This window comes from Callithrix jacchus, chromosome 2 (genome assembly GCF_049354715.1).
Source record: "Callithrix jacchus isolate 240 chromosome 2, calJac240_pri, whole genome shotgun sequence".
NCBI classification, from domain to species: Eukaryota; Metazoa; Chordata; class Mammalia; order Primates; family Cebidae; genus Callithrix; species Callithrix jacchus.
In genome coordinates, this window is record NC_133503.1 from 69,235,864 (window position 1) to 69,249,225 (window position 13,362).

Below are 13,362 nucleotides of genomic sequence, written 5' to 3' on the forward strand. Positions count from 1 at the left end.
GAAAGGCTGTTAACATTGGTATTCTCTCCATTTGGCAATATGAGAATATCTAGTTCACTGCAGCCTTGCCAACAAAGAATTGTATCTTTAAAAAATAAACTTACTAATTTTACAGGCAAATATTGAAAGCCTTATGATTGTAATTTTACCTCTTGATCTTTTACTTTCAGGAAATGTAGGTAAGAAAGAATTTGTTAAACATACTCTATGGAACACAGCTTTGCTGGAGCTGCCTGTGTTTGAGACCTCTTGGTTGATAGAGATAGCAAGAGTTTCAGAAATAGGGACTCAGAAGAACTTTCACTTTGGGGCACATGACTTAGTTTATATTAAGGTTATTAAAGCTTTAGAATCAGATGATAACTGGTTTTTGTCATCACTGATACAAGATAAAGTTGCTAATGAAGGCCTACAGATCACCTTGAAAGCATCATTTCAAGGAGTTGGAAGTGGTAGTACATTGATGTGGTATAAAAGCAGTATGTGATATACTGCTTTTCAGAATCTGATTCTTAATTTTTCAGTCTGGATATTGGATTTTTTTTCTCAGAAATGACCAGATTGTGTGGGGTTGTGAGAAATGACTTTGATTTGCCAAACTTCAAGCTGATGTATGTATACAAAATGACAGTTTATTAATTTATTATGGAATAGAGACATTTTCAATGACCAGAATATTCAGATCTGCTATCTTCTGTATTCTAGAATGAAGTTATCTGGAGGGTTGAAATATAATAAAAAAATGGAAATTTTAAGGGATGGTTCAATTCGTCTATGGAAAAACCTAATAAACTACCACTGTCACACAATAGAGGACATTTCTGTGATGACCAGATGATGCGTCTATTCATTTTTACTTTTTTTTTTCCTAAAGATGGAGTTTCATTCTGTCACCCAGTTTGAAGTACAAGTGACATGATCTTGGCTCACTGAATCCTCCACCTCCTGGGTTCAAGCGATTCTCCTGCCTCAGCCTCCCAAGTAGCTGGGAATCACAGGCACACACCACCATACCCGGCTAATTTTTGTATTGTTTGTAGAGACAGGGTTTCACTATGTTAGCCAGGTTGGTCTCGAACTCCTGGCCTAAAGTCATCTGCCCACCTTGGCCTCCCAAAATTCTGGGATTACAGACATGGCCACTGTGCCTGGCCCCATTTTCACTTTTAAGTGTTAAAATATCCTTTGATAATGGATCTTCAAATTTTTTTAAAGATTCATTGTAAACCATTCCTTCCTTATTAACATATTATTTCTTCAGGAAGAAGAATGTTTTGATTAGGCTATAGCTTCCTTAAATTTTTGTTTCTGCCATGTCGTTCTGTTCACCTTGATTAGATTTGGTACTCTAAATTTTATTTGCTGATTTTGCTATCCTATGTTCATAATCTGGAAGAACCTCACTTTATGTTCAGATTACTGCCTTTGAGGTGTAAATTTAGAAATGAAAATAATATATTGAAATGAAGACATTCTTGGGATTCTACATTGAAATGATAAGGAAGAGGATCATTTGAGTAAACAATATAATAGTAATTTTTAGTGCATGGATTTTAGAGTCAGGCAAGTCTCCGTTCTACGATTTTGACCAACTGTATGACTTGGGGCAAATTATTTAACCTCTTGAAGTTTCACTTATTTTAAAAATAATTTAGTGGTTTTTGTTTCTTAAGTTTCTTGTGAGAATTAAAGGAGATAGTGAATGTAAAGTGATTAGCACAGGCCTGGCATTGAATAGAAGCACAATAATTTTTTTAAACAATTACACTGAGAAGGTTTGAGATATGCTTTAGCCTAAGGCAGAGATGGAGGTGCCTTATAACTAACTTTACTAGTGCCTTGATTACGTCTTAAGACCAAGGCTAGTTTATTATAAGATAAAATTCTGTTAAATGGACACTAGGTGTCAGCATTCATTCTCATTCTCTGTCTCTGTCTCTGTCTCTGTCTCTGTCTCTCTCTTTCATTCTCTCTCTTTTTCCTTTCTCTCTCTCTCTCTCCTCTTTCATCTCTCTCTCTTCTTTTTTGAGATTTCAATAAAAACCTTGTCACCCCTGAGTTCAAAAGAAGAGACAGGTTAAGTATTTATTGCTGTTGTACTTTAGTCCTCTGGTAGTTTCGTTAAGTCTTATTTTTCATAATGACTACATTCCCTATTATTGCACAGCTTTCCTTTTGACTGAAAACTCAGCTATTCCTAATTTTTAAGTGTATTTCATCATTTAACTGAATGGTGGCGAGATTCCTAGACAGATGCCTAACTTGTTTAGGTTATTTATATCCCATTAGGAAACCTTGAAAACTTCAGCTAGTAGCTTTACATCTAGTGGAAGAAGCCTCACAACCCAGGCATTTCCTCAGAAGTCTGCCTAAGGCAGCAGTAGCTACCTTTTCATAGCTGCTTTTTCTGTGATCTTCTGTGTGTGTATGTTTAATGAGTTGGTATTTGTACCAACTCTGCCATTAATCAATGAAAATAATTTTTGAATCAATGAAAATAATATTTCCTTACGTAGTCCTTATTCATTTCTGAAAAGATAATTCTGTAGCCAGATATAAAAATCACAGTGGCAGATTTGTAGCTAAGAGGATCTTTATGACCTTCCTTTTGGATGTCCTACGCTATGGCCTGGTGTTTCTCAGAGAGATCATAGATTGCAGTGTTCATCTCAACTCAGTGTTTCCTTTGAAAATTGGAATTTTCTCTCTGTTTTCCTTTCCCCCTACATAAACTTCATGATTGTTTTTCTGAAATCCAAATTCATTTAACTTACCAATTAATGTTGATATAGGTCTTGTATTTTATTAAGTGCATTGCATACATTATCTTGTTTGATTTTCATAATAACACTCTGTGAGGCAATTGTTAATACCCATTTTAAAATGAGGAAAGAGATTCAGATGCCGTTTACCCAATCACAAAGTTAGTAGGTGATTTAGTTCTGCTTTAAATGCCAGTCTTCTGACTTTAGAGGATGTGCTTGTTTTACTGAAACTTACTGGCTTTTGGAAAATATTTTCTTCTTATTGCTAATTGTTGAGAGATAACGTGGAACGATTAAATTTTTTTTTTTAAGGAAGAGAAGGCAGTTCACCTGTGCCTGTATATTTAAGATATTATGTATTTCTTTGCAGTCCTCCCAAGGGATTGTTGAAGAAACTTCTGAAAAGGGAAACTCTGTACCTGCTTCACAAAGGTGAGAGATTATGTGTTGCTATGAATTCTCCTCTGATGGTGCTAGTGTAAGGGAGATGAACCACGTGAATGAGACTGTACATGAACAGCTGGCCAGAGAACTTTAAGCTCTTTTGTAAGTGAAGACTAGGAGAAATTTTATTATTATCTGCAAGCTCTCAGATGTGTATCTCATAAAAGCCCAGAATATTAGAGCTGGAAGAGATCCTAGAGATCATCTTGTCCAGGCCAGCTATCTTGGCATAAATCTCATTTACATTATTCCTGAAAAGTGGTCACACCCTACTGTTCTCTTAACTAATTACCCCAGTTTTCTATGCCAATTCGAAGGCTCTAGACTGATTTCTTATAGTCCTTCTATTCTTACCCCTTTCCCAAACTCTACTTATGCTTATTTTGTCTGTATATCTAAACTTTATACATCTTTTAAATTTACTCTTGAGACTTACATCCTCTTTAAAGTCTTCATATTACTCAGGCTACACAGGACCTATGTCACTCTCACTGTCTGTCCTGTGCTACTTTTAATCTGTTTGTGCCTCCTCTGTCCTGTAAAGGGTTGTTTTTGCATTGCCTCCTCCACTGTTGTTGCTGATTGATTGATGGGCTTATCTTCTAAGTCTTCTTTCTTTAATAATAGATAGCAGTTGATTGATTATAAACTGCACTACTAACTGGATCATGCTTCCAGTTACTTTCACTTGCCCTTTTTATCTGGTAGTTGAATTTTGAGAACTTCTCAAGAACTTAATTTTGAACTGCATGACTGTGTTCTCCCATGTGGGAGTTGAAGCCCAGTTGCCATTTGCTGTAGTCAGGGTGATAGTCTTTCTTAGGCTTCTGGTTACTTCTGATAGTACTTGGTATTCCTTCCTGGGCTAAAGAATATGGCTTTGGTTTGATTTGCCTGCTGTTAAGACAGTTTTGGAAATGGTTTTAACAGAGAAGGCTTCTACTCCCTGTAGGCCTCTGCTTTATTGTGGTGAGCCTTGTGCAGAGCAGATGTAGCCTTCAATAAATGATTATACGCTTTGTCACCAGGAGAGAGTTGGAATCGCAGGCAATGTGGTTTGACTTCAAATTGATTAGCCCATTTTATAAATGTCAGAAAATTGTTTTGTGATGGACCCTTTGAATAGAGCACTAATATTACATGCAGAGTAAACTATGTCTGGCTTGGGTTTATAACAAATGGTATGGGATGTTTTATTTAGAGAGAGAAATCACTTGTGGTTTTCTTTCAGGATTTAGTTATTTATCATGAGTTCAGTCGTAGCTATTCTCTCTTCTCTGTGGTTCTTGGTTGATGTGAGGATTTCTGTTTTTAAGCATCCTCTTGCATACTTGATCAAACCAATCGTAAAGTTCTGTGAAGCATGAGGGGGCTAGCTCAAATACTCAGATCTTCAGTCATGTGTTCCTATGTCAGGAAGAGATTGTACTGCATGAGCAGGCAGGGAAAACCAGAAGGCTGGATGAGGGAAGCTATTCATAATTAAGTTTTTCTTAGAAGAGAGATTCAATTTATGTGGGCAGATTTTTGCTGCAGGGCAGTTTGGAACTGTATTTTATTTTTGTTGCTTGGAAAGCTACATCTTGAGATAAAGAGGGAATTTAACTGCAAAATGAGGAGAAAGTTAGTTTGTTGTCAGAAAAATCTCTGTGTCTTCTCTTGTTAGTTTACACATCTCCAGCCTTCAGAAGACTGAGATGGAGGTTATCACCTCTGACATCCTTAAATTGGAGTGGAGTTTTTGCCTTCTGTGATATTCACAGACAGACAGTTCTTACCCTTTGACCTTCTTTTGTAAGAACTCCAAAAGGGAATTTGTTTTCATTCAGTGATTTCACTGGAACTGAAGTTGTAAGTGTGTTTATTTTCCATATTTCTGGCCTAGAGTTTTCAGTACTGATTCCTTGCTTTCCTGTTGTGCTTTTGTGGTATTAGGCAGCAAGTATCAGATTACCTGTGGCTTTGTGAGTGACTCACCATTGCTTTTGGCCCTATGTTTTGATTTATTTTGCTGGGAATTCATTTGGGATTTGGTTCTTTTAGTGTTGCTGCTTTGACCAATAAGAGAAGCTCAGTCCTTCTGCCAGAGAGTTCTGCAGAAGAAATCATTGTTTGTCCTGGTAAGTACCCCACTGTGATTTTACTGAATTTCTGATACCTGTCTACCTTTTCATGCTTATTAAGTTTCCACTAACTCTTCAAACCCACTCTCCGGAGGTTTATATGTAATCGATACATGTTTGTACATATCTCCACACACATATACATATACACATATAGATGTTTTTAATGGACATTGGCTTTTATTCTCAATCTTTTCTCTCCTTAGGGGTAATTTAGTTTTGAAATTAACATTACTTTTTTGTCTCCTTGATTGTTTACCAGCCTCGTCAGAGATGGCAGCAAAGCATCAGAAATAGCACTTACTTAACTGTACATTCAGAGCCTTTTGTTATTTAATTTGTTTAAATTACTTTAGTGACAGGGTCTCACTTTGTCACCCAGCCTGGTGTTACTGTGATCATAGCTCACTGCAGCCTTGAACTTCTGGGCTTAAGTGATTCTCCCTCCTTGGCCTCCAGAAGTGCTAGGATTATAGATGTGAGCCAAGCCATTGTGCCTGGACTTAAGAGCCTTTTAGTAGTTAGTTTTTATATTGCCATTTGTTGGGGTCTTATTGCATAGGAGGTCCAGAGTTTGAGTTTTGCGCATGTCTGTCATTGTTTTTTTTTTTTTTTTTTTTGGAGAGAGTTTCACTCTTGTTGCTCAGGCGGGAGTGCAATGGCACAATCTTGGCTCACTGTAAACTCCGCTTCCTGGGTTCAAGTGATTCTCCTGCCTCAGCCTCCCGAGTAGCTGGGATTACAGGTGCCCATCACCATGCCCAGCTAATTTTTTGTATTTTTAGTAGAGACAGGGTTTCACTATGTTGGCCAGGCTGGTCTCAAACTCCTGACCTCATGATACGCCCACTTCGGCCTCCTGAAGTGCTGGGATTACAGGTGTGATCCACCGCACCCAGCCATCACTGTTATTTTTCATCTTAGACAAGATGCTTAACCTGGTTAAGTACTTTAGTTTGCTTTTTGTTAATTATAAAAATTAAAAGATACGTACTTTAGGCAGAAGAGATGCTCATTCAGTGTTGCACATGGATAGATTTAGATATACAAAATAATTTAAAATGAACTAAGGTACATACCATCTAAGGAAACTCCTGAATCATTGTGTAATATGAAGCATTATTTTGTGGTATGAACTACTACTTTGTAAGGAATTTTAGACTTTTTTTTCCTTTCTGACTTCTGAAAAGTATAACCCACTGTATTTATCAGAATTTTAGACTTTTTTTTCCTTTCTGACTTCTGAAAAGTAAGTATAGCCCACTGTAGTTATCATTAGCCTCATTCATGTGAGATTGAGGGACTTCCTGCTGATGTTTAACTTTGAACAGCAAGTATACAGATGTTACCATAAGTCACATCTGGTTTTCCCTCAAGTCTCATATAGCCTGTAAGGGTTAGAGATACTCACAGTTTTCTTATTTTGGTTTCTTCAGTGTTTTTCCACAGACACTCAAACTTAGTTTGCATGTAATCTAGGAAAGTTTTATAAATATTTTTAAACATCTGGTAGTCTATCATAAAGGTCTTCATTTATTTTAAAAATTGAACTATGTTGACAGGTTTTTTTTTTTTTTTTGATTTGGCAGTCTTGCCCAGGCTGGATTGCAATAGCTCACTGACTGTAACCTCAAACTCCTTGTCTTAAATGATCCTCCCACCTCAGCCTGAGTAGCTAGGACTACAGGCATGTGCCACCGCACCTAATTTTTAAAACTAAGACTTTTTTCTTTATTTTTTTAAGTAAAGACAAGGTCTTGCTGTGTTTCCTAGGCTGGCCTTAAATGCCTGGGCTCAAGTGATCCTCCCACTTTAGCTTCCTAAAGTGCTGGGGATTATAGGCATGAACCATTATGCTCAGCCTATGTTGGTTTTTATTGAAAGTGGCACCTTAATTTATTTGAAATGTATTTGGATTACTGCCTAACAATCCCCGCTAAGAGACTACATACACTACCAAGTACTCAGATTTTGGCAGGAGCACTCAAGAATGCTGTGCTACCTTTGTGAAAGAAAGCTTTTCCCCCTCTCTGTCTAGGACTACTGACTTCCTCAAAGGAAATCACTCAGTCTGTTTAGGATGATGGTGTGTGATATCATGGGATCTTGCAGGAGGAACCTGCAAATATATTGATCTTGAAAGGGCTAGTTAATGAGAGGGAAAAGCAAGCCCTTCATACTGAGGTTAGATAGCTTATATGATCATGACTTGTTGTCCTTAGCCTACTAATTAAGTACAACTGTTTGCTGACATAAACCACTTCCAAATGAGATTGTAAAAGGTATTCGCTACATTAATGTTCCTTTTGCTAAGAAAGTATAACTATTTCACCATGAAGCCAAACTCCTGGGTTTCTTTTTAAGTATATAATTTAGAAATTATATATATAAATTGTCTGAAAAAATTTGTTCCAAATGGATGAAACACACATTTAGTGTAGTCTGTTACCTATTTCCTTTTGTTTCATATTTCTGACAGTTCAGGGGTCTAATATTTAAGATTCCAGTATCTTTTTAGTGTTACTTAGTTGAAGACACAAAATTATAGCCTATGCCCACATTTTGCATGCTTCTAGCATTGCTTATTTCTGAGAAGCTAATGCCCTCTTATTTGGACATTTTAGCTATTCACGGAAAGCTTAGTTGAAGACTTTTTATTATTGCAGTCATCTAAGCAGTGAATGGTTCTTATTTTTATTTACTGAAGGTCTTTTTGAATATACCTTTCAGGGTAAGTTAACAGAGAGGATTTTTAAGTTTATGTACTGTAAGCCTTTTTCCAACAAGGTGGTATGTGTGTGTATGTCCAGTTTTCAAAAAATTTTGGATTTATTAAAATACAGTTAATTCTGGAAATGTATTTAATTCTTCCTTAACAATTCAGAAGACACATTATAAACTTGCAAGATGCTCTATTTGCCTAACATTGGCCATTTATTGTATTTGTGAAGCACAAAAGTGCCAGTTAAAGGTACAGTAGGTGTAGTGTCAGATAACAGATAACTTACTGGATTTGCATTCTGCATCTTAGTTTGGGTTCCTATAACAAAATACTCTAGACTGAGTGGCTTATAAGCAATATAAATTTATTTCCCACAATTCTGGGGGCTGGAGAGTCCAAGATTAATAGGTTGGCAGATTTGGTGTCTGGTGAGAGCCATAGATGGCACTTCCCACTGTGTCCTTACATGAAAAGAGGGTGAGAGAGCTCTCTGGGGTCCCTTATAAAAGAGCACTAATCCCAGTCTTTTGAGGGAGGACTCTATGCTGATGACCTAATTACCTTCCAAAGGTCCCATTTCCTAATATTATCACATTAGGGTTGGGATCTCAACATACGAAGTTTGGGAAGTACACAAACGTTCAGTCTGTAATGTTTCTTTTCCAGATATATTGGTGGTTTTTAAAGATAATCACTATTTTTTTTTTGGTTGTTATATTAAGTGATATGTGTCTACAGCAGAGGTTGGCAAACTGTTTTTTTTTTTTTTTTTTTTTGAGACCAGGTCTTACTCTATAACTCAGGCTGGAGTGCAGTAGTGTGATCATAGCTTATTGCAGCCTTGAACTCCTGGTCTCAAGTGATTCTCCTGCTTCATCTTTCCAAAGCATTGGAATTGCAGGCATAAGCCACTGTGCCCAACAAAACTTTTTAAAAAGAAAAGACTATGTAATAAATATTTTAGGACCTGTGGGCCATATAGTCTGTTGAGACTATTTGGTTCTGCCATTTTAGTGCAAAAACAGCCATAGACAGTACTTAGATGAATGAGCATGGCTGTGTTCCAATAAAACCTTACTTAGAAAAATAGGCAGCTGGACCCCAGCTTACGTTTTCATATTACTGGCTGCTAGTACAATGCTTGGGGACTTGATGTTCAATTAATATTTGTTAAATTAATAGATGCTGCTTAAGAATATATTAAAGAAAGGCATATATTTGTCTAGAATGTATATTCTGTTTCTGGTCCCAATTTCTGTTTTTGCTAATCCTCTCTTTTACCTCAGCACTAACATTGACAGGTTCTTGTTTTCTGTCAAATCAATATACTTTAAAACTAGAATTACAGTGGCAATAAGCCAGTTGGTCAATGAATATACAAATTGTGATGTGTCTGTACAATGGAATGCTACTCAGCAATAAAAAGTATGAACTGTTGATATTATATGACAACATGGTCCATCTTAGACACATTATACTAAGTGGAAGAAGCTGGACATGAAAGACATGTGGTTCTATTTATATAACATTCTAGAAAAGACAGAATTAAAGGACCATAAAGTAAACTGGTCATTGTAAAGAGTCCATTGGAGTGACCAAAGTGGTAGAAGATTGACTGCAGAAGGGTACAAAGAACTTTTTGGGGGTGTTGGAAATGTTTTATATCTTGATTATGGTAGTGGTTACATGGCATAAATGCTACAGTGTATAAATGGTTTATATTTGTCAAAACACATTAAACTGTATGCTGAAAATTTGTGAATTCTGTTATTTGTAACTTATGCCTCAGTAAAGCTTTAAGAAGAAACAAATTAGATCTATTAATATATTACCACCATCATATTATAATATCCTAAACTTTAGGGAGAATCGGCATGTTTGTTTTTTTAACTGTGAAAACACAAAATGAAAATTAATGGGATTTTAATTTTTTTAAATTACAGAGACACAGCTAAGTTCTTCTGAAACTTTTGACCTTGAAAGAGAAGTCTCTCCAGGTAGCAGAGATATCTCGGATGGAGTAAGAATAATAGTGGCAGATAAGGAGGTGAATATTTTCCTTTATATTTTTTCTCAGTGGTTTCTTTCTGCTGGCAGTCCTCTCTGATGCAACATTGACATTGGCCTGAAAGATTTAGGTGGCAGGGGGGTTTTAGTTTTGGGGGCACTTATGTCAGGGAGAGATTTTTATAGTTAAGATTGGTTCAGCACTGTTTCTAAAAATAGCAATAGTTACCATTTCTGGAGTACTTTTGTATGCATTATTTCTATTACAGATGGGGAAACAGAGGCTTAGGATGTTTAATTTGCTCTAAGCCATGCTGCTAATAATGGTAGAAATAGAACATGGGTTTGAATCTGAAGTTCTAGGGCATTTTTTATTATGTACCAATAAGTAACAGAGACAGTCTTGGAAAAAAATACCATATTTATGTTATGATGTATATATAACTTTCAGCCCTAATTTCTGTATGTGATCAGAAATGCAAAGTTAAGATAGCTGCATGATAAAACAAATCTCTGTTTGCATCATTACCTTCCCTAACTTTATATATCTGGCAGTAAACATAAAGCTGATTGCATGTTCATACTTCTGATTAAGATTCTCAGTGTATATATTTTTCTTTTTCTTGGGTGGGGTTGGAGTTTCACTCTGTTGCCCAGGCTGTAGTACAGTGGCACGATCTCGGCTCACTGTAGCCTCTGCCTCCCAGGTTCAAGTGGTTCTTCTGCCTCAGCCTCCTGAGTAGCTGGGATTACAGGCATGCACCACCACACCTGGCTAATTTTTGTATTTTTAGTAGAGACAGAGTTTCACTATCTTAGCCAGGCTGACATTGAACTCCTGAAAGTTGGAACCAGAGCCAGACTTTGTCTCAAAAAAAAAGAAAGGTGCCTTTTCATACTCTGGGATTTTTTTTTTTTTTTTTTTGGAGACAAAGTCTTGCTCTGTCTCCCAGGCTAGAGTGCAGTGGCACGATCTTAGCTCACTGCAGCCTCCACCTCCAGGTTCAAGTGATTGTCGTGCCTCCACCTCTTGAGTAGCTAGGATTACAGGCATCCACCACCATGCCTGGCTAGTTTTTGTATTTTAGTAGAGACAGGGTTTCACCATGTCGGTTAGGCTGGTTTCAAACTCCTGACCTCATGATCTGCCTGCCTTGGCGCCTCACAAAGTGCTGGGATTATAGGCATGAGCCACTGTGCCAGGCCTGAGATTTTTAAAAAACAGTTTTTACAATTGAAGTTAGATTCTCTCCCTGGTCTTTGCACTGCAGGTAACTTGGGTAAAAATTCTGCCTTCATGAATCATGCACACTGCCTGGTTCTCTGGAACCTGATCTGTCACAACTGACAGACTGAGATTCCCTGATGCTAGTGGTGGTAGGAAAGACGATGACACTCCCTGCTGCAGAACGACTGAGAACAGATTCTGCTCCATAATGTCATAATGGCCTCTGTATTGTTTTCCCAGAAGGAAACAGAATTTTCTAAATGGGAATAGGGAACAGAGTATTATTACCATAGTCATCCTAACATACAGAAGAAGCCCTTCGTTAAGTGATTTCATACCCATCCACAACTGCAAAAGAGACCATTCTTTGTTTGGGCCAAAGAGCGTGAACCCGGTTTAGAATTTATAGTGTACATGTCTATGCTACTACACATCAAATAGATGGACTCATACAGCCTTTCTCACATTGAATGTTCTCTTTTTGGTGTTGCTGTTTACTGATATCTGTACATGTCTCTAAATAGTCTTAGAAGTTTCCATTAAAAGAAGTTAGAGGTACTGTAGTTTTCAAATCATTGAATAATCACTTACTAGTTACAAGTCACTTATTAGACAGAATGGAACATTTTACCTGCACAAAGATAGTATAAAGGGTGTGGACTCTTGCCATTGGAATCTATATAGGTCATCTGTCCTAAAATCTCTTCTTTACTGGAAGGTGGTATGGTGTATTACAAGGAGCTTGAGCATTGAAATTAGAAGACATGGCTTTAAATTCCAGCTCTACTATGTTTTGAATGTTGGGCAAATTAATCGTTTTATTCATTCACTAGGCAGCTATTTATAGTTTGTATACTTTGTGCCAGTGGTTCTTTTAGACTCTTGGGATACAAAGATAAATAAGAAAAACAGTTCCTGCACTCAGATGGTTCTCGTAAGGGAGGAGACAGACATATAAACAGATAATTGTAATTATAATGGTCTGACAAAGGTAATGATAGATTCCCAGGTCATTAGGGAAGCACAGAAGAGAAAGGCTTTTCTGAATTTCAGTTCTTCATATGTAAAATGGAGGCAGAAATATCTGTTTGACTCGGTTGCTCTGCAGATGAAATTAGAAAAAGAATATAAAACACATAGCAGAGATTTGTCACAAGTAGAAGTGTCATGTGGAAAGTCATATTATTTTACTGCTTCGTAATATATTGTGGCTGTTTAGTTATATTAGTTTACTAATGACAGAGAATCGCTCAATAGTATTTGAGGTATTTGGAAATACCCATGGCAGAACTGTATGTAGTCTTCTCTTGATTTCTGACAGTAGTCAGCTTTCTTCAGAAATAGTATTTTCTGAATATCTTGCCTGAGAGTTTCCCTTAGTTGGAGTCTCAGATAAATATTCTATTCTCAGAAGAGCTAATAGAAGTTATTCAGAGTCCTCCAGAGCTAGTTGAGTCAGTAAGTTTTTAAGTAAACTGTGTTAAGAGTCATGTGGTAAGAAGGGGAAGATCCAAAATAAGGAGGTTTCTAAGCTACACATAATTAGGTTGGGAAGGGATGGAGAGTTTGGTGATTTGCAGGACATGCTTTTGTTTTCATTGAGTTCATTTCTTGAAGTGAGATATATATATATTTTGAAGTCTTAAGTTAGGGACCAACAACCTGTAAGATGGCAAGACTCAGTATCCAAGTACCTCTTTTGAAAAATAGTTGTATAATATTTTAAAAGAAATAGAAGCAACTCTGCAAAGACAAAATCCCTGACTGCGTGGTCCTAATAAAAGCTACTTTGCTTGCCTTTTTCCCACTTGAGGTTCGTCCATAGTAGTTAATAGTTAAATAGATTTTTTAAATGATGCTGGGAAAAATAATTTATTTTAACATCAAAATGTTGAGAAATCTTCAGAGTTGCCTATGAACGGTAGTTTGAAGTGGTCTCATATTCACAATAAGATAAAGGACAGACTACTCCTTCTTGAATACATTAATAGTTAAAGGTACATTCTCTGCGTTGTATAGAGCTGTGATGAATACAAAGGAGTATAGTGCTGAATGTGAGCACCAGTGACATGT

General features: G+C 36.8%; 1 protein-coding gene across 16 annotated transcripts in view; it reads left to right on the forward strand.

Moving 5' to 3' along the window:
* UIMC1 (ubiquitin interaction motif containing 1) overlaps positions 1-13,362 on the forward strand; it is a 177,608-nt gene that overhangs the window by 100,339 nt on the left and 63,907 nt on the right. For all 16 annotated transcript variants that reach the window (XM_078364667.1, XM_078364662.1, XM_008990253.4 and 13 more), the window contains 3 exons: positions 3,136-3,197; positions 5,253-5,329; positions 9,998-10,101. In XM_078364667.1, coding sequence (XP_078220793.1) covers positions 3,136-3,197; positions 5,253-5,329; positions 9,998-10,101 — 243 coding nt within the window. The remainder of the gene's footprint in view (positions 1-3,135; positions 3,198-5,252; positions 5,330-9,997; positions 10,102-13,362) is intronic.